The sequence below is a fragment of the Eurosta solidaginis genome, chromosome 1 (assembly GCF_040869045.1).
Source record: "Eurosta solidaginis isolate ZX-2024a chromosome 1, ASM4086904v1, whole genome shotgun sequence".
Taxonomy (NCBI): Eukaryota; Metazoa; Arthropoda; class Insecta; order Diptera; family Tephritidae; genus Eurosta; species Eurosta solidaginis.
The window spans coordinates 278,885,920-278,911,128 of NC_090319.1; the positions used below are offsets into that span (position 1 = coordinate 278,885,920).

At 38.8% G+C, this 25,209-nt stretch overlaps 1 protein-coding gene across 1 annotated transcript in view; it reads left to right on the plus strand.

Moving 5' to 3' along the window:
• The window catches only part of Cyp4c3 (Cytochrome P450 4c3), a 79,824-nt gene that overhangs the window by 49,910 nt on the left and 4,705 nt on the right, over positions 1-25,209 (plus strand). The window contains exons 2-5 of the mRNA XM_067760916.1: positions 9,393-9,508; positions 17,357-17,473; positions 19,675-19,834; positions 19,944-20,013. Coding sequence (XP_067617017.1) covers positions 9,393-9,508; positions 17,357-17,473; positions 19,675-19,834; positions 19,944-20,013 — 463 coding nt within the window. The remainder of the gene's footprint in view (positions 1-9,392; positions 9,509-17,356; positions 17,474-19,674; positions 19,835-19,943; positions 20,014-25,209) is intronic.

Sequence of the window (25,209 nt, forward strand, 5' to 3'; positions counted from 1 at the left end):
TTAACGGCGTCTGGACTTATATTGTTTAATGCTCCTTCAATGTCTAAGAAGGCCACAAGACAATAATCCTTTTCGAACAAGGATGTTTCTATAGTAGAGACTAGGCTGTGTAGCACAGTTTCCGCAGATTTACCTTTGGTGTACGCGTGTTGATAGTCCGAAATGAGATTCCTATCAATGCTTGTAGTGAGAAAATCACTAACTATTCTATCTAGGGTCTTGAGCACGAAGGATGAAAGACTGATAGGTTTATAGTCCTTCGGCTCGTGATGAGAGCTTTGCCTGCCTTAGGAATGAATATGACCGTGGCGCTCCTCCATGCACACGGAATATAGTTCATAGCCAAACAAGCGGTATATATGTGCCGCAGCCAGTTGGCTGATAACTCCAAAGAGTAGATAAGTCGAGCGGGTACAATCCCGTCTGGTCCAGCAGCCTTAAAAGGTTTAAAACTTTTGACTGCCCACCTCACTCTCTCCTCAGTGATGGGTATATTCACAGCTTGGTTTGCTGCAGGTACTTCCGGTGCGTTGGTCATATTTCCCGGGAAATGTGTGTCCAGGAGCAGCTCTAGAGTTTCCCCTTCTGTGCTGGTCCAGGTACCATTCGGTCTCCGCAGAAAGCTAATAGCTGTTTGCGTCTTAGAAAGCACGCACCATAGCCTGGATGTGTCCACGACACTTTCGACTCCAGTGCAGAAATTTCTCCATGAAGTTCTCTTCGCTTGTCTCAGGACTTTTTTGTAGGTCCTTAGTTTGTCCTTGTATTCTAGCCATTGTGACCCGTTATCAAAGAATTTGGCTTTGCTAAACTGTTCTCTACAGGATTTACGAAGTAGGTCCAGATCATGGGACCACCAGTGAGGTTTATGCTTACCGCGCGGTTTTGGCAATGGACAGGCCTGTTCTAAGGCATTTGAGAATGCCGATGTGAAGGGTTCTACCAGACCCTCTAGTTCCATCGTTGATGAGGGGCTTTGTGGGGGCAGTTCTGGTAGTTCTCTTGCTAACAGCTCATTATATAGTTCCCAGTTTGTATTATGTGGGTTACGTTTCGCAATGGGCTGATCGACGAAGACCTCTAACATTACTTCAATATACCGGTGGTCTGAAAAGGAATATTCCTCAAGAACACGCCATTTTTTAACCCACCCATAAACTCTTTCGCTACAAATAGTGAGGTCAATAACCTCTCTACGGTTTTTAGTAATAAAAGTTTGTGCATTACCTACACTGCAAACTACAAGGTTAGTTGTTAAAAGGTACTCAAAAAGTGACTCACCACGAGTGTTTATGTCGGAACTACCCCACTGCACGTGGTGGGCGTTTGCGTCTGTCCCGATTAGCAGATGGCCTTTGCTTGAGTCGGCCACCAGATCCTTTACCGTCTTTTGCGGAGGAGGTTCCTCTGCGTCGTACGCCATATAAACGGAGGCTAGCGTTAATTGGGTGCCTCCGCTTGCCAAGCTGGCCGCTGTAACGTCACCATTGCTATAATTAGGTAAGAGATAGATATTTAGCTCAGACTTTACTAAAATGCATGTTCTCACTTTACCTTCATCTGCAGCTCGGATGAGCTTAAACCCAATGGCCTCCAATCCGCAAATCCTTGAGTTGTTCACCCAGGGTTCTTGGACAAGGACCACTTCGACGTCGCCTTTAGAAAGGCGACTGATGAGAGCAGCCGAGGCTGCCTTACTTTTGTGCAGGTTTATCTGAAGCAACCTCAGCATGAGCTTGCTCAGACTCCCCTGCCTCCATCACCGTGATGTTGGGATCCTCTCCGTCGCTATCCAGCAGAGCATCCTCAATCAACAAATTGCCCAGAGCCCCTGCGCAATTTGACGTGGCGGAAACCAGGCTTTCGGCGTCGGAGATTTCCGCTTCCACTTCGGGTGCCTCAATGTCCGTGTCCAAAGAGGCACTCGAAAAAGATGCGCGCTGTGCGTACCCACGGTATACGTGAATTACGACCTCGCCGAGGCCGTAAAACACTCTTCCTTTGCTCCGTCTTAGGGGCTCGAGAGCTTCCTTATTCAGGGCTAACACGACCTGTCTCCTAGGTCCTACAGCGTCCTCGACTTGGATGACACTCCAGTCCTGCGTTGGGAGAGCCGGGTTAATCAGTTGCAGCATCCTGAGAATTCTCTCAGCTTCTGGTGGAACCGCTGGAACCCATTCCCTGGCCCTTGGCCGAGCCGGAATGTCCTTCCAGTCGACGAACTCGATAATCGCCCCGGGATAGACTTGTCCCAGCTTTGCGGCTGCTGCCTTGTACAGGCAACAGACCTTGCGTCCTCGCAAGCGAGTACCTTGATTTGGCCCTGGTACCATCCTGCATCAGAACCTCTCGGCGGACTACCCGGAGACTCCATCAGCACGTCGAGAACGGCGTTACCGATTTCATTCCGGACGTACGGCCACTGGTCTTTAGGGATTGCACCACGGTCATTCCCTCGGTCCAGGATTCCTATAAGGATCCGGCCCTTGTCTACCTCGGCAAAGCTGGGTTTGGCTACCGCGGGGTGATTCTGGTGCCTTTTCGGCGGTGGTTTGATGTCCTTATCGGACCTTTGACGCTTATATGGGGTTGCGCTTGTTGGAAGAGAACCCCGAAAATTCGGCAGTAGAGCTCGCGCCCTTTTCACCGAATTCCTGGCGTTCTCTGACAGCGTTTCCAGCGGAACACCCTCATACCTTGACAGGACTTTTGCAGCCCTTCTCTTGTTCCTGTGGAACGATCCCTTGTGGGACTCTTCTTGAGAAGGAGTCCGACCCGTAGTTGCCGTCGCGGTCGTACCCCCGGATGATGTCTTCATTATGGCTCCTTTCTCCTTTGGCTCAGTGTGACCAGATCGTGGGACCCCTGTCACAGCCGTGGGGAGAACAGTCGCCATACCGGCGTCAGACGGGCGTCCAGCATCAGTAGGCGCGTCAGTGTTCGCCGTTGCCAGCGCAACTACCTTCGCCGCCATACAGGTGCTTGCCCCGTCCGATCACCTAAGACTGTGTTGACTGAGGTTGCCCTCTTGTCGTCCATGGGGAGCCGACCCGTCGTTTCCAACGCAGTCGCTCCCCTGGATAAAGTAGCTGTTGCGGCCCCGTTTTCCCTTGGCTCGGAGTGGCCATTTCCAGAGACCCCTGCCACAGCCGTGGGAAAAATGGGTGCCGTTCCGGCGCTTGGTCGGTGTCCGACAACAGCAGGCGCGTCAGGGTTCGCCGTTGCCAGCGCAACCCCCTTCGCCGCCATACTATTGCCGACCCCCACCAATTCGATCTTCCCTTTAGCGTTGGTAGCATTGGCAGCCCTCCCTCGTTCACTAGGGCGTATGGATGCCAATACTGTTGTCCTTCGCCCTGTGGAGGAGGACGAAGTATCTTTTTCTTTGTTTTTTTTGTTTTTGTTGTTCATCTTGTTCGTACGACCCCTTGCTAGACGAGGCCAGCTTAGGGTCACCTTATTGAAAGAGGGAAAAGTGTCGTCCGCCGCGGCAGAGCCCCTTAAGACCATTTCTACTCTCTGAGGCGGCCCGGTGTCAGAGAGGATCCGTACAAATACAGCCAGATTAACCTCCCGGCTGCAAACCATCCAATGGGCACGGTGCCGCATAACACCCTGGATTGGGAGGGGGCAGATCTTGGTCATCGCTCACCCTAGGACTAGGCCACCGCAGTCATGGAGGTCCATGTGAACCTGCATCCTACTGGGTGGCATAGTCCCGTGGTCAGCGACTAAGCCCTCGCATCGCTGCAAGATGTCTGCCCTTCGCGAGGGAAAAAATATATTTAAATAATTTTGTTCATAATATTCCAGTTTTTCATCGAGAAAACAAGAACTCGACTTCCTCAGTGATTCGCGAATCTCGAAAGTGCTTACTTTTATTATGGTTATTATTGTTGTAACTGTTAATGCCACCGAAATTATGGGACGATATCATCATTAGACAGTTTTCAAGGCGAATCCATACAAGGTGATGGCAAAGCGAATTCAACCCGATTCGCCGTGCAGAAGAATTTCAAGACAAAAGAAAATTTTGTTATGAATTCAGTACCAGGTGTTGCTATCCCAAAAGTTGATTGCTTCTTCGTGATTATTTTCCATATAACGCTTTGGTACAACAATATGTCATGTTAATCGAAATAATGCGCAATTTTCTTTTGTCTTGACATTCTTCTGCACGGCGAATTGGTTGATTTCGATTTGCCATCACCTTGTATAGATTCGCCTTGAAAAATGTCTAATGGTTATAGCGTCCCATAATTTCGGTGACATTAATAGTTACAACAATAATAACCGTAATAAAAACAAGCATCACTGACTTTTATTTAATTACAAACGCAACCGGTTAACATAAACCAAATGAGACATCAGTGAGCATACTTCATGACATATGTAGATACATATGTATTTACTTTCGAAACACAGGTAGAGATACATTTGTGCAAATGATAATAAAAGTAATAAATAAGTAAAAAGAAATGAAGGTAAAAGAATGGACACGACCGACAAATAAATTTATTTGGCATTTTAGGCATAACAAAATTTGCCAAAAGTGGGAGCAATTATTTTAGCCTTAATATGTGCGTACATCAGCTTTCATAACGCCTTTGAAGTTAATTAGAAGCGCATGTATTTGTAGATGAAATAATGATATCAATACATATGTATGTAGATACAGCAGCGAATACGAAAATAGCAGTGACCATTTTTACCAAAATTTTTTGAGTTAAATTCTCCTTTTTTCTATTCTCGATAGTTTAGCACACGCTTTCATGAATTTTCGTAGCTTAAACTATGCATACCAATTCCAAAAACACTTTCGAAAAAATCCAAAAATTCGAGAAATGTCTACGAAAATTTCGAACTTTTTATTTACTGTTTTCTGACCCTTCTTGAGTGTCCAATCAATTTTATTCCGGTTTCACACAGAAATTGAATGGAAGCACAATTTTTTTCAATGAAATAACTAATTTTTCCTTTCCACACAGGGCCTTTTGCTTCATTAATGAACATTTGTTATGCTCTTTACAAAAAATAGCTAAAACGAATAACAGCTCCTTCCCCTTTAACTTTAAAGAGCATCAAAATAAAATGTCTGCGCAACTATTAACAGATACCTAATTCACATAACCAACATGTGTCTATTAAAAAAAAAGTCATATTATTTTTGCTGCAAATGCTTCTATTTTTCGTAAATTATTGAAAATAATTAATTTTTGATTGTCATTTTTCATCTTGACAATAGAATTCGAAACACCAAGCAAAACCGACTAGACTTTTCACTCCATTAGGCATTCAAAAAAGAAACAATGAGATAATAAAGAATTTGAATATTGTATGGAAGATTGAGTTCAATAATGGCCTTAAGGTAGAAAATCTTACTAATTATTTCATTAAGCCTCTGTATGAAAATGGCATTAGTCTGACAGATTATAAATTATTGGTCTCTCTGAAAATTGGTATTAAATTTTGACTCTTTTTCTGAAAGGTATTTTATATTTCAGACTTAAAAATTGTACTTTGTTAGACTAAAATTGATTGGGATATAAAATACTCAAAAAAAAGAAGTAAGAAAACTCAAAAAAAAAAATTTCAAAATTTGCGTAAAGGTTCTCGATTTTAAATTTTTTCGCAGTCCATTTTGAGGCCGGTTTGCATAATGTAAGTAACATTCATAGAATAAATGATCGAAATTAAAAACTGAGAGTTCAACAGACAAAATTTAATAAAAATGCTCAATGCTCTTTTCGTGCTCGCTGCTGTCTATACAGCTGCTTATACAAAAAACAAAAAAAAAACAAAAAATAAACGCTACAATCTCTTTTGTCGCAAAATAACCTTTTTATAATGGGAAAATGACCTCTTGTAAGTAATCCGTAATTTTATGATACAATTTAAAAAGTTGCCAATTTGTAACATACTTTAAACCTTGGCTCGTCTCGCTGGGGCTCGATGTAGCATAAAAAATACAAAAATTGTTAAAAAAAATCAAAACATTTTTTATAGCTTTGAATTCAGGCAAGGGGGAGATTCATCTGCCTCTTCCATTTCATTGCAGCTTTACAATTTCTGTTACTCTTACGTAGCGCACATACGCTTTCAATAAATAAAACTGACACATTATTATGCAATTAGGGGCTCTCTCCCAGGATGGTGCACTTTATATTTGAGTTGATGTTTGCATCAACGGAGCGTAAAAGTGTTCAAGTGACCTGTTTCCACCAAGTTAGTAGAGTGACCAACCAACCTAAACCTACCAATTGGAAATGAACAGAATGCGCCGTAGAACGCAAAACAGAATAGGATACTCCGTTATCCCTCTCGCTCGTCCCCTCCATTGTTCTCTCCTCCTCACTTTACATATATGTATATTTATTTCTCCAACCCCCTATTTCTATGCTTTCCTTTTTCATCTTTTCCTTTTAGCTGTCCTTTCCATTTCTCTCTCACTTCTCCATCCTTTCTATAATCATCCCTATTCATTTTCTTCTTAATTTAAACTGTCTTTTTCACCCTACAGGGAAATAACCCCGTAATTTTTTAACCTTTTTCTCGTCCACTCCTTTTTCACTCTCGAAATTTCTTTTCACTTATACTATTCCATTTACTCTTTCCTTCCTATATTTCCGCATCCTGCTGTCTGCTTCCAGTCCACTTCTCTCGATCTCTTTTCTTCCTTTTCAACAACTTTATCACTTCTCCTCACCATTCCCGTCCCTCGTGTCTCTCTTTCCATAAGTACCCATTAGGATGGTTCAATTTTTATAGTGCACGATACACCGTGATTACGTGGATCTATATGAAAATCAAAATAATATCGATAAATTAGGCCATGTTAATGATTATAAAAAATCATTGGCATTACTACCCGAATCAGCGCCCATGACGGGACAAATTTTTTCGACCACAAACGTACTTACATATGTGTAAACTGAGAAAATTTCATTACCTTCATGGTCTTCGTGTCCTTGTGTAACCCATAAATTTTATGACATAACTATTTTTTGTTTTTGCGCATGCGCAACAATCTTTTCGCATTCAAACGACAATGAACATATTTATTTGGCGGACGTACATAAGTCAAAACACATTAGATTTATTATTTTGTAATAAATTAGGTGTCGCTACCTTACTAATTAGTTATAAATTTGAGAAAAAGGGTACATAAAGGTCAACACAACATAAATTGGACATTAAATACTATTCTTCTTCTTTTCAAGTGGTAATGATTAAGACATGAACCAAAAATAGTTTACGAAGAAAATATTTAGCTAATTTTTCATTTTTACTCTTTTATAATTAACTAGAAGACCCGGCAGAAGTTGTCCTGCCCTAAATTTGGCCAATCTGCCCTCCCCCCTGTTCACTTTTTCCTAATCCTATTATTCACTCCTCCCTCCGTCATTTTCGCTTTATCTATCTCCATCTTCGTCTCATTCTATAGCTTTCTCAATCTCCTTCTCCTTCCCCCTTTTCTCTTCTCTCAATTTCTTCTCATTCTTATGCATCCCTTATTGCCTGTCCTAGAGGGTGGTATGTATTTTATTCCAGTCCCAGTCCCATTCCGAGTCTCAGTCCCAGTCCTAGTCCTAATCCCAGTCCCAGTCCGTCTCTGGATAATATATTACTCTGTACTAAAGCACTCATCAACAGCTTTCATTTGATATCCATATTGTATAAACACTGTCTAGGCATTCACTGGCCCACGTTTTGGCCTATATCTCGAGACCCTAGTCACCCAGGGGTATGAAAACTACCCTCTGCTAAAGCACTCATCCACAGCTTTCATTTGATAACCATAATACACACACAATCTAGGGGTACCCGGGTCCACGCTTTGGCCTATATCTCGAGACCCTAGTCACCCAGGGGTATGAAAACTACCCTCTGCTAAAGCACTCACCCACAGCTTTCATTTGATAACCATAATACACACACAATCTAGGGGTACCCGGGTCCACGTTTTGGCCTATATCTCGAGACCCTAGTCACTCAGGGGTATGAAAATTACCCTCCAATAAAGCACCCATCAACAGCTTTCATTTGATATCCACATTCTATAAACACATTCTAGGGGTAACCGGGTTCACGTTTTGGCCTATATCTCGAGACCCTAGTCACCCAGGGGTATGAAAATTACCCTCTACTAAAGCACTCATCAATAGCTTTCATTTGGTATCCACATTCTATAAACACATTCTAGGGGTACCCAGGTCCACGTTTTGGCCTATATCTCGAGACCCTAGTCACCCAGGGGTATGAAAATTGCCCTCTACTAAAGCACTCATCAACAGCTTTCATTTGATATCCATATTCTATAAACACACTCTAGGGGTACCCGGGTCCACGTTTTGGCCTATATCTCGAGACCCTAGTCACCCAGTGGTATGAAAATTACCCTCTACTAAAGCACTCATCAGCAGCTTTCATTTGATATACATATTCTATACACACATTCTAGGGGTACCCAGGCCCACGTTTTGGCCTATATCTCGAGACCGTAGTCAGCCAGGGGTATGAAAATTACCCTCTACTAAAGCACTCATCAACAGCTTTCATTTGATATACATATTCTATACACACAATCTAGGGGCACCCAGGTCCCCGTTTTGGCCTATATCTCGAGACTTTAGTCACCCAGGGGTATGAAAATTGCCCTCTACTAAAGCACTCATCAACAGCTTTCATTTGATATCGATATTCTATAAACACACTCTAGGGGTACCCGGGTCCACGTTTTGGGCTATATCTCGAGACCCTAGTCACCAATAGGTATGAAAACTACCCTGTACTAAAGCACTCATCAACAGCTTTCATTTGATATCCATATTGTATAAACACATTCTAGGGGTGCCCGGGTCCACGTTTGGCCTATATCTCGAGACCCTAATCACCAAAAGGTATGAAAACTACCCTGTACTAAAGCACTCATCAACAGCTTTCATTTGATATCCATATTGTATAAACACATTCTAGGGGTGCCCGGGTCCACGTTTTGGCCTATATCTCGAGACCCTAGTCACCCAGCGATATAAAACTTACTCTGAACTAAAGCACACATCAACAGCTTTCATTTGATGACCATAATACACACACACTCTAGGGGTACCCGGGTCCACGTTTTGGTCTATATCTCGAGACCCTAGAGACTTATCCTATATTTCAAGTTAGATCAAACTGCACACGGGGTGCAAAACAATTTCAAAATCGGTTCAGTAGTTTAGGAGTCCATTGGCCTCAATTATGTGACACGTGTTTTTTATATATTAGATATTAAAAACATTATTCGCGTGCAGTTCCAATATTTTTGTTAAGTATTTTTATTGCAAAATTGATTAAATTTTTAAGTACTACCTTCCATTATACGACTTTTCAATTTTTTTAATTTACAGAACTGTTCAATCGTGTTACGGGCACAATAAAACTGTGGGGCAATCGCATCGGTTTAAATAAGGCATGGCAAGGTCCGAGTCCATATGTAATGTTATTCAACCCAGAAACAGTTGAGGTAAGAGGAATAGCTGTTTATAAAATCAAAGTTCAGACTTTTTTGTGTTTCACCAATTTATTTTTCATTAGACGTTAAAGTTTAAACCTAATTTTCCACTACTTAAAGTTATTATCAAATAATTTATTGGTAACTACCCATAATTTACATATAAATAAGGCCTAGGCTAGATAATTTTGATTTTCGGGATAATTTCAGTAGCGCTTGAGTTTATCGTTTAAGTTAAAATTTTCACAAAGTGCTGGAAAGAGCTTTTAAATCTTATATTGCCCGTTTTTTCGTAAATTACGTAGCTACAGTTTTTGAGAAAATCGTTTTTTAAGCACCAATCCCCATTGTCCAAAGCCCGGTGACTATCGCAAATAATCTAATTATATCCCTTTGACTCATCTTAAGACTGTTGGAAGATCGTTTTTGATTGTGCGATGGCCACATGCTCTAAGCTACATTACTACAATCACCACCAATTATTGCCAGCTTCGCTAAGCCGGTGCTGAGAAATGCTACTCTTAATAGTGCAAAAATCTTCTTCGCTTCTTCCCGACATATCCACTGGGCTAACTCATCGATCATCTCATTGCCCCGTTTGTTAAGATGCGCGGCACCTAACACAGAGATAAGCCATGTTAACTCGCAAATATCGTCGCCCATTTCCGACACTGAACAACAGAACTTTATATATATATGTTGCTGTGTCATGCACCCGAAAGGGATAAAATGCATACTCCTTGAAGTGAACGTAGCCTAATAGATCCGTAACATAAGCAATTTTTTCATATAGATGAGTTTAATACAAGCTTATGCATTATGAGTAGATTGCACGCACTTTTATGGAGAACGGTAGAATGAGCGACACTAGCGCCATCTGATACTGAAAAGTAGCCATCTCCCAAATTTTGTTCCAAATAAATCATAAGAAGAAGAATTTGACATTTGCTTTGGCTAAGGATGTTGGCACACTTTGGAAATGAAATTATTTTTCCCACTGGTTGGTAAATTTTCTAACATTTTTCGCAAATAAAAGCTGCAATATAACAATCGATTATGACACAAAATATTGTTACGAATATTAGCAAAACTAAGGGGTGCTGCTATCTCTAAGCCGATGCTAAGTAGGGACGTGAATTCACATCAAAAATTCAATCATTATGTATCTACATAAACGAAACAATAATTGCGTCTACACATATGTACCATGTACGTATACGTGCAGCGGAGAGTCAATGCACAAACACATGCATATATCTAAGATACTCCTGAAAGTATGCAATGAGAGAAGCTATAAAATCGTGCAATTATAGTTACAGCTGAGAAGTTTGAGAGCTGAAGAAGATTCTGGAAATGGAAGCGCCTAGAAGATGCAACGTTGAAATCAGAGAGTATAAAAGGCAGCAAATGTAGAGGCGCTGGAATTCAGTTTGAGTTGAGCTATCAAGCAGTTATTGATTAAGCACGCAATCTGGCGGGCGATAGTAGAGTTTCATTTGAACTATCAATCAGTTTGGTTGTTAAGCCAGCTAGTTGCAAAGTGTTATTGTGAAGTACTTTAATAAAGACCATTTTTCCATTATTCAATATTGGAGTTATTTATTCAACAGTTTAGTGATTCGAACTTAGCAGAAGGGCAAATAAGAGGATTTGCAAGTAAAATCGTTACAATTGGTGTCAGAAGAGGAATTGTTGAATAAATTCCGAAGATTGGGAATACAACTTGGACATGGCAAAGTTGAGTGAATTGACGATCCAGCAACTGAAGGAGGAGTTGGAAGTCCGTGGATTGGCTACTTTTGGCGATAAATCCAAGCTACAAAAACGACTAAGTGTAGCTATGGTATTTGAAGGAATCTTCAATGCTGAGGAGTATGTCCTTCATTATGATAGCGACAAAACAACAACAAAAATGGAAGAAAAAAACGAAACATTGCAGACAGTGACGAACACAATATCTGTACAAACATCGACAATGGCATCTCAGCTGGAGTCACAGGAGGCACGCATTTCAGAAATGGCGTCGCAAATGTCATCTCAATTGGAAGAACAGAAGACATATATGTTATCTCAACTGGAAGCGCAAGAGGCACGTATATCTGGAAAGTCGTCAAAAATTTCGGAACAGGTATCATCGCAGCTCTTTGCGAAACTGGAAGAGCAGGATGCAAAAATTTTACAAGTCGAGGACAAAATTGATGCCGAGATAGAAGCGTTGAAAGGTCTTATGCAACAGTTACAACTAAATCGCCCAGCCGTTCCAGCGAGCAATCCGAAGGTAAAAACTCCATCTTTTGACGGCTCTGTTCCTTTCAAGGTGCTAAAGTTTGAGAAGACCGCAACAGTGAACAACTGAAATGCTGAAGATAAAGTCGCTGTACTATTCGTGGCATTGAAAGGATCTGCTGCTGAAATCCTACAGACTATTCCCGAGGGAGAGCGGAACAACTACGAAACATTGATGAGCGCTCTAGAGAGGCGATACGGAAGCGAACACAGGAAGCAGATATACGAAATAGAGTTGCAAAACCGCTACCAAAAGGCTAATGAGACTTTGCAGGAGTTTGCGTCAGATGTCGAAAGGCTTGCACATTTGGCGAATGCCGACGCACCCGTGGAATACACCGAAAGGGTAAAAATTCAGAGCTTTATAAATGGCATACGGGACGTAGAAACGAAGCGAGCGACATATGCAAACCCAAAACCCATATTCGCAGAAACGGTATCCCATGCACTGACACAAGAAACAGCATTGCTTCTGTGTAAGCCAGTTTTCAAAGCACGCCGTGAGGAAGTAGAAAGGCCAGAGTGGGTAGACGCAATATTGGAGGTGCTGAAAGGATTGCAAAAGCGGAGTGAAAAAGTTATCAAATGTTTCAAATGAGGGAAGCCCGGTCACATTGCACGTCATTGCGATCTTGGTCCAGGTAGTTCCAACTTGGGTGGCCGTAAACGCAAAGCTGGAGGAGATGAGCAAGAGCGTGCCAGATGGAAAAATCGAGAGCTAGCTCCAGCTGTTGAATGTCCTGTGATATCTGTCTCGCAAATTGGAAGAAAATCGAGTAGTCTTAACGTCAGAGGAAATGTGGATGGCAAAGAACGTGTACTGACTGTCGATACGGGAGCATCTCATTCCGTTATCCTATCAGATTTGGTCAACAGGAGAGTAAAGCCATTACTTGGAGCACGATTGCATACGATTACTGGCGAGTATAACCAAGTCCAGGGAGAAGTGGTATGTGAAGTATTAATTGGGAATGTCATGGTTTTACACAAATTCGTTGTGGCGGAGATCGTTGATGAAGTCATATTGGGAGTGGACTTCTTGGTTGACCATGACATCAAGATCGATATACAGGAAAGGGTGATGCGTTACAAGAACCAGGATATACCACTTAACTTCAGTTTGCAGAAAGCATTCAGTAGTAATCGAGTACTGGTGGAGAAGACTCGACAAAAACCACGGAAGTCAAAGGCAAAGGTTAATAGGTCAAATGGGCGAAATAAAGCAAATCAGAAGTACCTGCGAGAGAAACACTGGCATTGACAATACCTAAAAGACGTAGGAAAACGAAGCAACGAATTTCCGATAAAGAATGCGAAGGTAGTTTCAAGCCGGAGCGCACTACTGTTGTGAAACGTGGGAACGATACTGATTATGCGAAGCCAATCCGTCAAGCGCAAGCTCTACGAAGTAGTTCATTGGCCAAGCAACAGAGTGCGAGGGAACGATCCAGGATAATGAGTAGTAAGATGAAACACAGGTACGACAAGGAAAATAATTCGGAAGGTTTCCGGGAGGGAGATTTGGTACTGCTATACAACCCTCACCGGCGGAAAGGTGTTCCATCCAAATATCGGTGCAGTTGGGAAGGCCCGTACAGAATTGTGAGACGATCAGTGATGTCATCTACCGCATACAAGCAATTGGGAAATCACGAAATAGAAGAGTGGTACATTTGGCGATGCTAGCAGTGTTTAGATCGAGAGATTTGTCTGATCGGGACGTGAATTCACACAATAATTCAATCATTATGTATCTACATAAACGAAACAATAATTGCGTCTACACATATGTACCATGTACGTATACGTGCAGCGGAGAGTCAATGCACAAACACATGCATATATCTAAGATACTCCTGAAAGTATGCAATGAGAGAAGCTATAAAATCGTGCAATTATAGTTACAGCTGAGAAGTTTGAGAGCTGATGGACTAGAAGATTCTGGAAGTGGAAGCGCCTAGAAGATGCAACGTTGAAATCAGAGAGTATAAAAGGCAGCAAATGTAGAGGCTCTGGAATTCAGTTTGAGTTAAGCTATCAAGCAGTTATTGATTAAGCACGCAATCTGGCGGGCAATAGTAGAGTTTCATTTGAACTATCAATCAGTTTGGTTGTTAAGCCAGCTAGTTGCAAAGTATAAGTGTTATTGTGAAGTACTTTAATAAAGACCATTTTTCCTTTTTTCAATATTGGAGTTATTTATTCAACAGTTTAGTGATTCGAACTTAGCAGAAGGGCAAATAAGAGGATTTGCAAGTAAAATCGTTACAATATGTTAGCAAGTATTTTTGTTGTATAGGGAGAATGTTTATAACACTGCTTCGCGAAATTCTGTATGTGAATGGGCAAGGCGTAATAAACTTCAATTGCCAAGTCTGAAGTTCCTTCATATTTGCAAACGCAACATCTTGGTTGATTGTGGCGATTTTATTGGAATGCATAAGCTTGTGTTAAACGCATCTATATGAAAAATGTCATTGTACCGCGGCCTTAAGTGTTGCAGAGACCTCCACTCTTACTCTACATGCTATTTTAGATCCGTCCATGAAGACTGAGATATCGAATCTCTGAGTAAGTTTTCGTTTTATCCAAACCTTCCTCGTAGGACATATTCTTTATAGAAGATATAGGAGCCATCGAAATTGAGTAGGATATGATAGCGCCCGTATGTATGTGCCTCCCTTAGGCTTGACTCTTGCCTAAGGGCATCGTGATATGTTGTTCCCTTGATATAGAGATAGGCTCAAGACACATTGCTTATTACATAAAAAGCCTATACAGAGTATCCTCTAGTTGACTTCTTCTGTCTTCCATCACACCAGTGTCGCTTTACGTTATAATAATAATAACCGCCGTGCACTTCCATGCTATAGAAGAGAGACCTCAGATTCCACTTCTTGACAAGATTATTTTGCTGAAACTAATATCCAATTAAGCCCGTTTGACTCTGTACTCTGCGCTTAGCCTCCAGTACAGCTTAGGTGTTAGAACCACCTCTTGGTATTTGTCAGTACCGGAACGACTAAGCTTATGAACATTGTCTATGAGTTGGTATGTTAAAGCTTAATGCATTTCTTCTTTTACTTACTCTTGTTCTTGACCCGTTATGGAGAATCCCCGAAGGTTTTAGTCATTTTTATAGGTTTTAGGCATTTGCTGCTTATGAGGTATCAGGAAATAGAAAATAGCATTAATGTACTAGCACGACCGTCTGAGGGAAATATATGATATGACCCTTTTAGGTCATATAACGCCCTCCATCCGTAGGTTTGCCATAGCGTCGGCGTTTTATTAATAACTACTATAATGAGAGGACTGAAAAGCAAGCTGGCGAGCACTATTTGTCATTCCGCACGTCCCACAGACTGAGTGGCTAAAAACATGGCTCCTAATATACATAAGCACTTTTGGCGCAAATGTGCCTACCAACTGTTCAGATCTGCATCCGATTAGAACCGGTTCGGAGTCAGTCATTAACCTGAAGGGCTTGTTCGCGCAAAGTAACGGGCAGCGGACCATAAAATTGCGCAATCATTCGTTATTAACAAGGCAACCCAAAGTATGCAACAGCATACTCATAATCATCAAGCCAATCATATATACATACATTTAAAAAAAAAATTAAGTTTGAGCTATACTTTAAATAGCATATTTTAAAATGAATGCACATTTCTGCATATATTTCAATGAATACTAATTTATAAACATATTGTAACGAATGTTAGCAGCACTGAGCGATGCTATCGTCTCTAAGCCGATGCTAAGCAGTGACGTGAATGCACATCAATAATTCAATCATTATGTATTTACATAAACGAAACAATGACTGCGTCTACATATATGTACCATGTACGTATACGAGCAGCAGAGAGTCAATGCACTAACACATGCATATATCTGAGAAGTTTGAGAGCTACTGGACAATGCTAGTAGATTCTAGAAAAATGCGAACGAGGAAACCAAAGAGTATAAAAGGCGACAGATGTAGAGGCGCTGTAATTCAGTTTGAGTTGAGCTATCAATCAGTTAGTGATTAAGCACGCGATCTGGCGGCCAATAGAAGAGTTTCATTTGAGTTATGAATCAGTTTGGTTATTAAGCCAGCGAGTAGCAAAGTATAAGTGTTATTGTGAAGTACTTTAATAAAGGCCATTTTTCTATTATTCAAAATTGGAGTTATTTATTCAACAGTTTAGTGATTCGAACTTAGCAGAGGATTGCAAATAAGAGGATTTGCAGTAAATTCGTTACAATATTTTGCAAACAAAATTGTATTTCCTCCTTATTTCTAGGGCTAAAATGTGAGTTTTAGTAAATAAACAATATGGCCTTTGTGCATCAAAGCAAAAGTAAAGGGAAGGTATAAAGTTTGAAAGTGTATTAAAAATATTTATATTTAATATTTATTCGCTAATATTTATTATTATTAATATTTACTCGCTAAAGCCAACGTAAGCCTCTTTACGAAATTGTCATATACATAGACTCAGCCGATGATTTTTTGCTCTAATATTAAAAAAACCACTTTTGGTCGGCTTTGTAATACGTCAATTTAGTCCATTAAAGTTTATTCCTTCAATTCAAGAAAACTACATCTTCCAAGTGGTCGTCGCCAGAGCGAGGACCTATTTTGTGGTGTTTCTATCACCCCTGCTAAGACTTAGGCGACGGGTCCATCATCCTTGTCGAAAAATTAAATGGCTTCAAGAATCTAAAAAAAAAATATAAAAAGAAGTTTAGACGGCTTAAATGGGGTAATCTGGCCGTCTAGTGCAAGGCTTCGAAACAGAGACTAAGCTAGTCGGAATGCTTCCTTTAGCATCATTTAGAATATTACACGTTCTTAAAGAGGAAACCAGCTTATCCAGATTTGTATTCTGCGTTTGTTTACTTCAAAAATAGTAAACCCTAAGTAACATTTGGCGTCATTTGATAGCAATTTCCAATAGCGTGGTTACTTTTGGTTCACCTGGGAATATATAGGCATATTTTACGGCTTAATAGCACCTTAAATGCATTTCTTGGGCATACATTTGTGTTTGCCCTAGTTATTAATATACACCGAACAGATAACATGGAAAAAACTGCAATCGCCATATCCTGTCTAACAGTCATCAGTTATGAATGTGTCGTAGTTAACCCTGACCTGAATGCTCCACTCCTCCACTGATGGTATATAAAAGGTGAAAATACTACCACATGACTCGAAGCTAGGAAGATTATAGCTCATGTCTCGGCATAAAAGAAATAAGATAGCTTTTCATTCTTCTCATTGCAAAATTGATTTCGGCAGCAAATCGAACCATACACTTATAAAACTCACATTAATTTATAAAATATCCGGGATTAAAAAACTTGTAATACAAATTTTAATATACAATCGCGGGCTTAACAAACCTAATACTAGTGTGTTGGTATGTTTGAATGTACTACAGTGGCTTTAGTTTGATAAATATGTTGTAACATCAATATAAATTTGTGGGAAATAGTATTTCGCTTTAAACTCTTACTTCATTTTTGGTTTAATGCGTTACGCAACAATTAAATACTATTTACATTTTTGTTTAATTACAGCCAATCTTGAATAGCCAAAAGTTCATTGATAAAAGTCATGATTACGATTATCTGAGACCTTGGTTGGGTACGGGATTGCTGACGAGTTTTGGACGGAAATGGCATTCGAGAAGGAAAGTAAGAAACGCAAGATTTGTTAATATGTATGTACATAATTTCTTGTATCAAAGAGGAAAGATTTACTAAGAGGCATCAACACGTTAATTTGGAAAATTGCTCAATGTTTACTCAAGGCAGTCGCTGGTTTTTTTTTGTGAGTCACGTTCATAAAAATTCTTTCTATCCATTTTCGTGGCGTATTTTAATTTTTTTTAATTTAAATTTCTTTATTGAAAGTCGACACAAAACGTGACGGTCGACTGGAAAAGTATAAGATTTATACAAAAAGTGCTATCTTCTTCTTAATATGTAAAAAGCACGTGTCACATGTTTGAGGCTAATGGGCTCCTAAATTACTGAACCGTTTTTGAATTTGTTGTACACCCCGTGTGTAGTTTGATCTAACTTGAAATATAGGATAGGTTATATCTTAGTTTATAGTCGCAATATTATTTTATTGCAATTTTTTTTATTTGTTTATACGCAATATTAAAAAGTTACGTATACGCAGTGGCACTCATATTTTCAGGTGGTTCGGATATACTTCCGTGTAATTGCTTGGTGTTTAATTAAACAACATGCTTATCAATAAAAAATATTATAGCGAATGATATCAAATAGCACATCACCAGGCCCGTCGAGAGGGGGGGGGGGGGGGGGGGGGGGAGGGCGTTTCTGAGGGGCCCGCGATTTAGAGGTACCATGCATTTTTTTTTTTAATACAGGAGAGTCTTTAGTTGCTCCATGTGCAATTTTTAAGCCGAATTTCAAAAGCAACGAAAATCTGCATTTCGTTTTAATATTATAGTGAAGTGCGAAAAATAAAAATCTATATATATATAAAGAAAGGTTAAAATGTGTGTTAGTTGGTCGCCGGTGTTTGAAGAGATGCGTCTGTCGATTTTGTTCAAACTTTCACACAAATTGCGTAAACCTCACGCGGTGGTTACTACAAGTACAGGGTCTCGAGATATAGGCCAAAACGTGGGCCAGTGAATGCCTAGACAGTGTTTATACAATATGGATATCAAATGAAAGCTGTTGATGAGTGCTTTGGTACAGAGTAATATATAATCCAGAGACTGGGACTGGGATTAGGACTAGGACTGGGACTGAGACTCGGAGTGGGACTGGGACTGGAATAAAATACATACCACCCTCTGGGACAGGCAATAAGGGATGCAGAAGAATGAGAAGGAATTGAAAGAAGAGAAAAGAGCGAAGGAGATTGAGAAAGAGATAGAATGAGATGAAGATAGAGATAGATGAAGCGAAAAAGACGGAGGGAGGAGTGAATAAAAGGATTAGGAAAAAGTGAAGAGGGGGTGGGGGCAGAGTCAGAAGGAAAAAGCTTATTAAAATGTATGCAGATAGGCCAAATTTAGGGCAGGACAACGTCTGCTGGGTCTTCTAGTAACTTATAAATTATAAGATTAACATGAAATAAAAGTAAACATTATGAATTTAACAATTCAAATTGATTCAGAGAGAATATCAAACTGTAATTATCAGGTCAAATTAAAAAGGACTGGGCTGTTTAATGCAGGAAGCGATCATTTGATACTTACACATTTATACAGGTCATTGTCATACACCCAGCAAATTTGTAGAGGGTCACTTTTTGCGAAGTTTAGGCGACATAGCGGTAAAAGAAAATGCACGTAGTGTCTCACGTCCTAGCGGGAACAGCGAAAGTAAGCCGAGGTAGCAATTCAGAAGAATCAATCTCGCCGATGACCAATTTATGGATGAACAACACCCCAAGTAGTGTTCTACGGTTTTCTAGAGTAGGCAGATTGACGAGAAGAAGCCTACTTTTGTACGGTGGAAAATGAACGCTAGAATCCCAATTAAGACCGCGAAGTGCAAATATTAAAAATTGTTTCTGCACAGATTCAATCCGCGTTATATGTTTTTTGTGTCCAGGGCACCAGACACACAGGCAATTTTAAGTACTGGGCGGACTAAGGAAGTGTATAGGATCTTCGTGAGATAAGGATCGTTAAACTCTGACATGAAAACATGACTTTCTATCGAATTTCTCACTCAAAGTAACGTGTTGGCGGTTCTTGAATGTAAATAGAAGTTAACTTGTATTTGTTGTGAAGCACTAAAACGTGTGCATATTTTGCTTAATTAATTAAGTTCAAGGGCAAGTTAGTAATAAAAGTCCTTTTTTAATATTTCTTATTTTTTTTATTTGATATCAATTAAAATAGATTTTAACACCAGCATTCCATTTCAAAATTTTGGATGACTTTATCGATGTTTTCAATGAGGAAAGCGCCATATTAGCACACAAACTGGAATGCGAAGTGGGCGTAAAGGCCTTCAATATCTTTCCATATGTGACACTTTGTACATTGGACATTGTTTGCGGTAAGTGGTTGCTTAATCAAGTGCTGTCATGCAAAAAAAAAGAAGGCACCATTGCATGTGTTGTATTTCAATGTCAATTACTTGCTAAAAATTTAAATTTTTTACATAGAAACGGCTATGGGTCGCAGCATTCATGCACAAGACAATAGTGATTCTGAGTATGTCAAAGCTGTTTATGGGTACGTATATAACTTTAAAAATAATTACTTTCAACGTTCTGCGTGGGTGGTTGAGTTTTGAGTATTCTGTACTTATAGTTGCTTGTGCCTAAGCGCAGTAGTAGATGCTTGCGATGCCTCGTTTTCCTATATTTGCAAATCCAAAATTTACCAGATTTAATATGTCATTCCTAGGTATTTGTAAACGGTTTTATTTAGCTTGACTCTGTGTAACGTTGTTTACGTGTTTTGTAATTGAAATTAAGTAACTTCCCCATAAGCTACCAGCTTGCAACTTCGAACATAGTTTAGAACCCGCTGACAATGCAATAAAAAGAAAAAACTCCGCTAGGTGGCGCATGGATCGTATCGTAAAAATCGTATTTGTGGTCCGTTTGTCTAATATTTGGAATGCATACATGAACAGAAATCGACCTATGAAAAAAACGCTGCCAGGTGGCGCAATGATCGCGATCAATTTGGCTCATTGAACAAATATTACATACAGTCCGGTAGAAGTCACATCAAAATACTTTGGAGAGCACAAGTTCAAATTTTGTAAGTGAAATTTAAGTAAAAAAATTCAATTCCTGGTAGAAGTGACGTCAAATTTTATAAGAGAAAATTTAAGTAACTAAAATAATTAAAAAAAATAATTAAGTTAAACGGTTTATTGAAAACAATACTTACATTAAGTAATAATAATACTAATACTAGAAAATATTTAGGTATGTCCTTAGTACTAGTCATCACACTCCTATATCAAAATGATCTGGGCGAAAAAACAAATTCATTTAGCCATGTCCGTGCGTCTGTCTGTCCGTAAACACGATAACTTGAGTAAATTTTGAGGTATATTTATAAAATTTGGTATGTAAGTTCCTGGGTACTCATCTCAGATCGCTTTTGAAAATGAACGAAATCGGATTATAACCACACCCACTTTTCCTATATCGAAAATATCGAAAAACCGAAAAAGTGCGATAATTCATTACCAAAGACGTGCAAAGCGATGAAGTTTGGAATATAAATAGTAAAACTTTGAACAATGGGCGTGGCACCGCCCACTTTAAAAAGAAGTTAATTTAAAAGTTTTGCAAGCTGTAATTTGGCAGTTGTTGAAGATATCATGATGAAATTTGGCGGGAACGTTACTCCTATTACTATATGTGCTCGAAATAAAAATCAGCAAAAATTTTTTAAGTGAAATTTTAACAAAAAAATTTTATTCTTTACAGAATATAAGTAAATTATGTCAACATTCAACTACAACATTTGTTTAATAATAAATAAATAAATATGTGGGGGCATACGGGAGTACCTACTTTGATTTTTTTATATTTGAATTGTAAATTTGTATAGGGGTTGAGCTGCTCTGGTGTTTATTATCCAAAACTTAAATTAGTTTTAAAACCCCAAACAGGACAAGTACAGTCCATATAAAGAAATTGTACCAAATAATTAATTTTCAAGATGCATGGAATCCTAAATATGTTTATACGATAGCTCTAACCTCCCGACATATACACACCATCGACTTGAAGACGAAGTCGAGTCGGAGCGGATCCTATTTTCAAAATTATTTGAAAATCTGTATATCCATATACATATTTTAAGTGTTGGCGCAATGAATCAAAGTGACTTTGCTTGTGTATAAATGAAGTATCAGACTTTTGACTTGAAAAGTCATTGGAATTTCTTTGGCATTGTTAAAAAAATGTTTTCTGAAATAAAATTTTTACTTTGTGCATGTCAACTAATCCATTCAACCATATGTATAAATATAAATAAATGAGATGAGCTTAATTATTTGTATGCTTATGTATTCGTCAGATAGTTGATAAGGCTTCAAACAATATACATACACTCTGATATGATCTTTCACACCACCTCTTCTACCATGCACATACGTAAGTACAGTGCTGTGTTAAATTATAAAATCAAATAAGTTTATCTTTTTGTTTGATCATAAAAGTTATGCTGGCTTAAATTCTTTTCAGAAGTAATTGATAATGACAACATACGCGATGTATATTGAAATTTTCTAAACAGCTGAATTTAATTTAGATACTAACCAGTTGTATATGTATGCATAAAACATCGATATTGGAGGCATGAATTGGAGATTTGTTGCATGTGTACAATGCACGTTTATTTCTTTTAGGCCCGGTTTATCAGTGGTTGGTTAAGCTAAGCATAAACTAAGCTTGCCTAAACCCTAGTCAAATTTGAACTCCAGTTAAACTACTGAGCAGTTTTTCAGTCACAGTTTAAGGCCGCCCTTGGGGTATTCTGCTTTGTGCTGCAACATTGGCTTTTTATTATCTAGATAATTTATAGATAAGGCAACAGCTGGATTTTATTTACCCAACAAACATGGAAAAAAAATTCTCCGCCGAAATATATGTCTAGTTGTGGAAGTGATATCCAACATCATTATTTAATTATTCTTAAACCAGATAGTTCTCGAATTGATATCCAACTTCATTCTCCAGTCACTATCCAACCTTTGAGAAATTTTGTAAAATTAAAAGTTTTGCAGTTGATCTGCAACTTCATTAATATTTTCCAATTATTATCCTAATTTCGAGATATTTTGAGAAATGTACAGTTCTCAAATGGATATTCAACCCATTTCTCCAGTCGATATCTTGGAGTTGAAAAAAATCTCCAAGGTGGTACCACTAAAACCAACAGCTGTATATTGTATGAAATAAACACCTGGTTGATAGCAGCAATGAAGCGTAATTAATCAAGAATAAATTATATAGGCGACCGCCGTGGTGTGATGGTAGCGTGCTCGACCTGCCACACCGAAGATCCTATATCAACATCATTGAATCATACATTTGAGTCCAGTTAGAGAACCACAAGTTTTTAATTACATTTTTTCAACTTAAGTAATAGCATATTCTGTTTTATAAAGAGTTCCCTCTTTTGCTGAGCACGCTATGATTCTCGAGTTGAGCTACTGTTTCGAAACAACTATTGAGATTTTAGAAGTATGCCTAGTTATCAACATGATATCCATGCGCTGATAAAAACATTCGAGTTTTTATTACATATATCATATAGATTGCCCCTAAAAGTTTGGCAAATCCGAGGAGAGAACCAACGCATTTTTAATGAAAAGCTAAATCAAGCAAAAGTCAGAGACGATTGCAAATTTTGAAATATTTATTTACAGTAAATACATAAGTGAATGATATCCTTATATAGAAGTACACTGTAGTTCTATTTTTATTAAATAAACGACTGTTGAGCAAATCTGAGACAAAGTATAATTATCTTTACAATAAAAAGGATTTAAAAGGGTAAGAGTTGGGAAAAAAACATTTTTTTGAAGCACCCTAATTTATATGTAGACACACACACACTAAAATTTTTATTATTAGAAGCACGGGGCTTCTGTATAATCCAATTTCAGTGGTTAAGTTAATATAGGAGCACAACTATAATGGTTTTGACTTTTTTCCACCTATCTCCATACAGTCGAAACACTGTGCGTCGGCAGCCTTGTATTAATTGACTATCGTTGCCTTCGTGCCTACATATTTTTCTGTGTATGGCTTTCGTTATCTTGTACTTACATTGTCGTTGTTGTCGTGACAGCGTAAGTTGTATCGTGCAGTTGATTAAAAAGTATTAAGTAAAATGTTAGTAAGTGGGGTGATTGGGTTCGATTAGTCGAGTAATAACTTTTGATTTGATTGAAAACCGACCAGCTGATTTTCGATTTCAATATATCAAGCAATGGATTATGGCTGTGTTTATTCGAATACTGGCTCAAAAACTCAGTTTTTACCATTAAGGCCAGGTTTTTCAGTAGTTGGTTAAGCTAAGCTTAAACTAAATTGGCTTAAAGTCCAGTCAAATTTAAACTCTTGTTAAACTACTGAGCAGTTTTTCAGTTACAGTTTAAGGCCGCCTTTGGGGTAGGCTTTTTTGTATGACAATATTTGTTTTTTATTATCTAGATAATTTGTAGATACGACAACAGCTGGATTTTGCTTACCCAACAAACATTTAAAAGATATTTCTCCAGCGAAATACATATCTAGCTCCGGAGGTGATATCGAACATCATTATCTAGTTATTCTTAAACCAGATAGTTCTCAAGTTGATATCCAACTTATTTCTCCAACCATTATCCAACCTTTGAGAATTTTTGTAGAATTTATAGTTCTCGAGTTGATCTCCAACGTCATTAGCATTTTCCAATTATTATCCAACCTTTGAGAGATTTTGATAAATATGCAGTTCTCAAATGAATCTTCAACACGTTTCTCCAGTTGATATCCTACATTGGATATCGAGTTGAGGTGAAGTTGAAAAAAATCTCCAAGGTGGTACCACCAAAATCGACAGCTGTATATTGTGAGAAATAAACACCTGATTGATATCAGTATTGAATCGTAATTTATCAAAAAAATTATATATATTTATTTTGTTTTATTTTCGTGAAAATACTGTAGTATTGGAATCTTACACTTGAGCCCAGTCAAAAGATCACCAGTTTGGAACTATAATTTTTTCAACTTAAGTAAAAGCATTTTTCGCTTTATAAAAATGTCCTTTTCTGCTGAGCACATTATCATTCCCAAATTGAGCCACTGTTTCGTAACAACTCTTGAGATTTTAGAAGTATCCTAATTATCAACATGAGCTCTAATGGTACTCAAGTCCAAATGCTTGTTGGGTATATTCGACGCCATTTCGAACGAACGCAAATGACCGATAGATTAAGTAGAGTTTAACCCTGGTAGATCGGCCGCTTAATCTTAGTTTAAACTTCAGTTAAAGTAGACTAAAAAACTGCAGAATAAGTTTAAGTGTAGTTTAACTGAAAAGCTGAGTTGAACTTGTACTGAAAAACCGGGCCTTAAACAGGTTTAGTTTGTCAGGGAGCATATTTACTTATCATTCTATTTAGTTCATTTAGTGACTCTTTATTAATAGGACTCTCTCATGACAATTTTTACAATCTAAGTCCTCAATACATAATCCTTCCAAGGACGTTACTCGACTCGGCACCATGTATGCTTGTCCCTTCTCGAACTCCAAAGTATTTTGATGTCACTTCAACCGGACTGTATGCAATATTTGTTCCAAATATGAGCCTAATCGGAGCACAAATACGATTTTATAGAATATATCGATACCTGCGCTACCTAGCGGCGGTTTTTTCATAGGTCGCTTTCTATTAATGTATGTGAG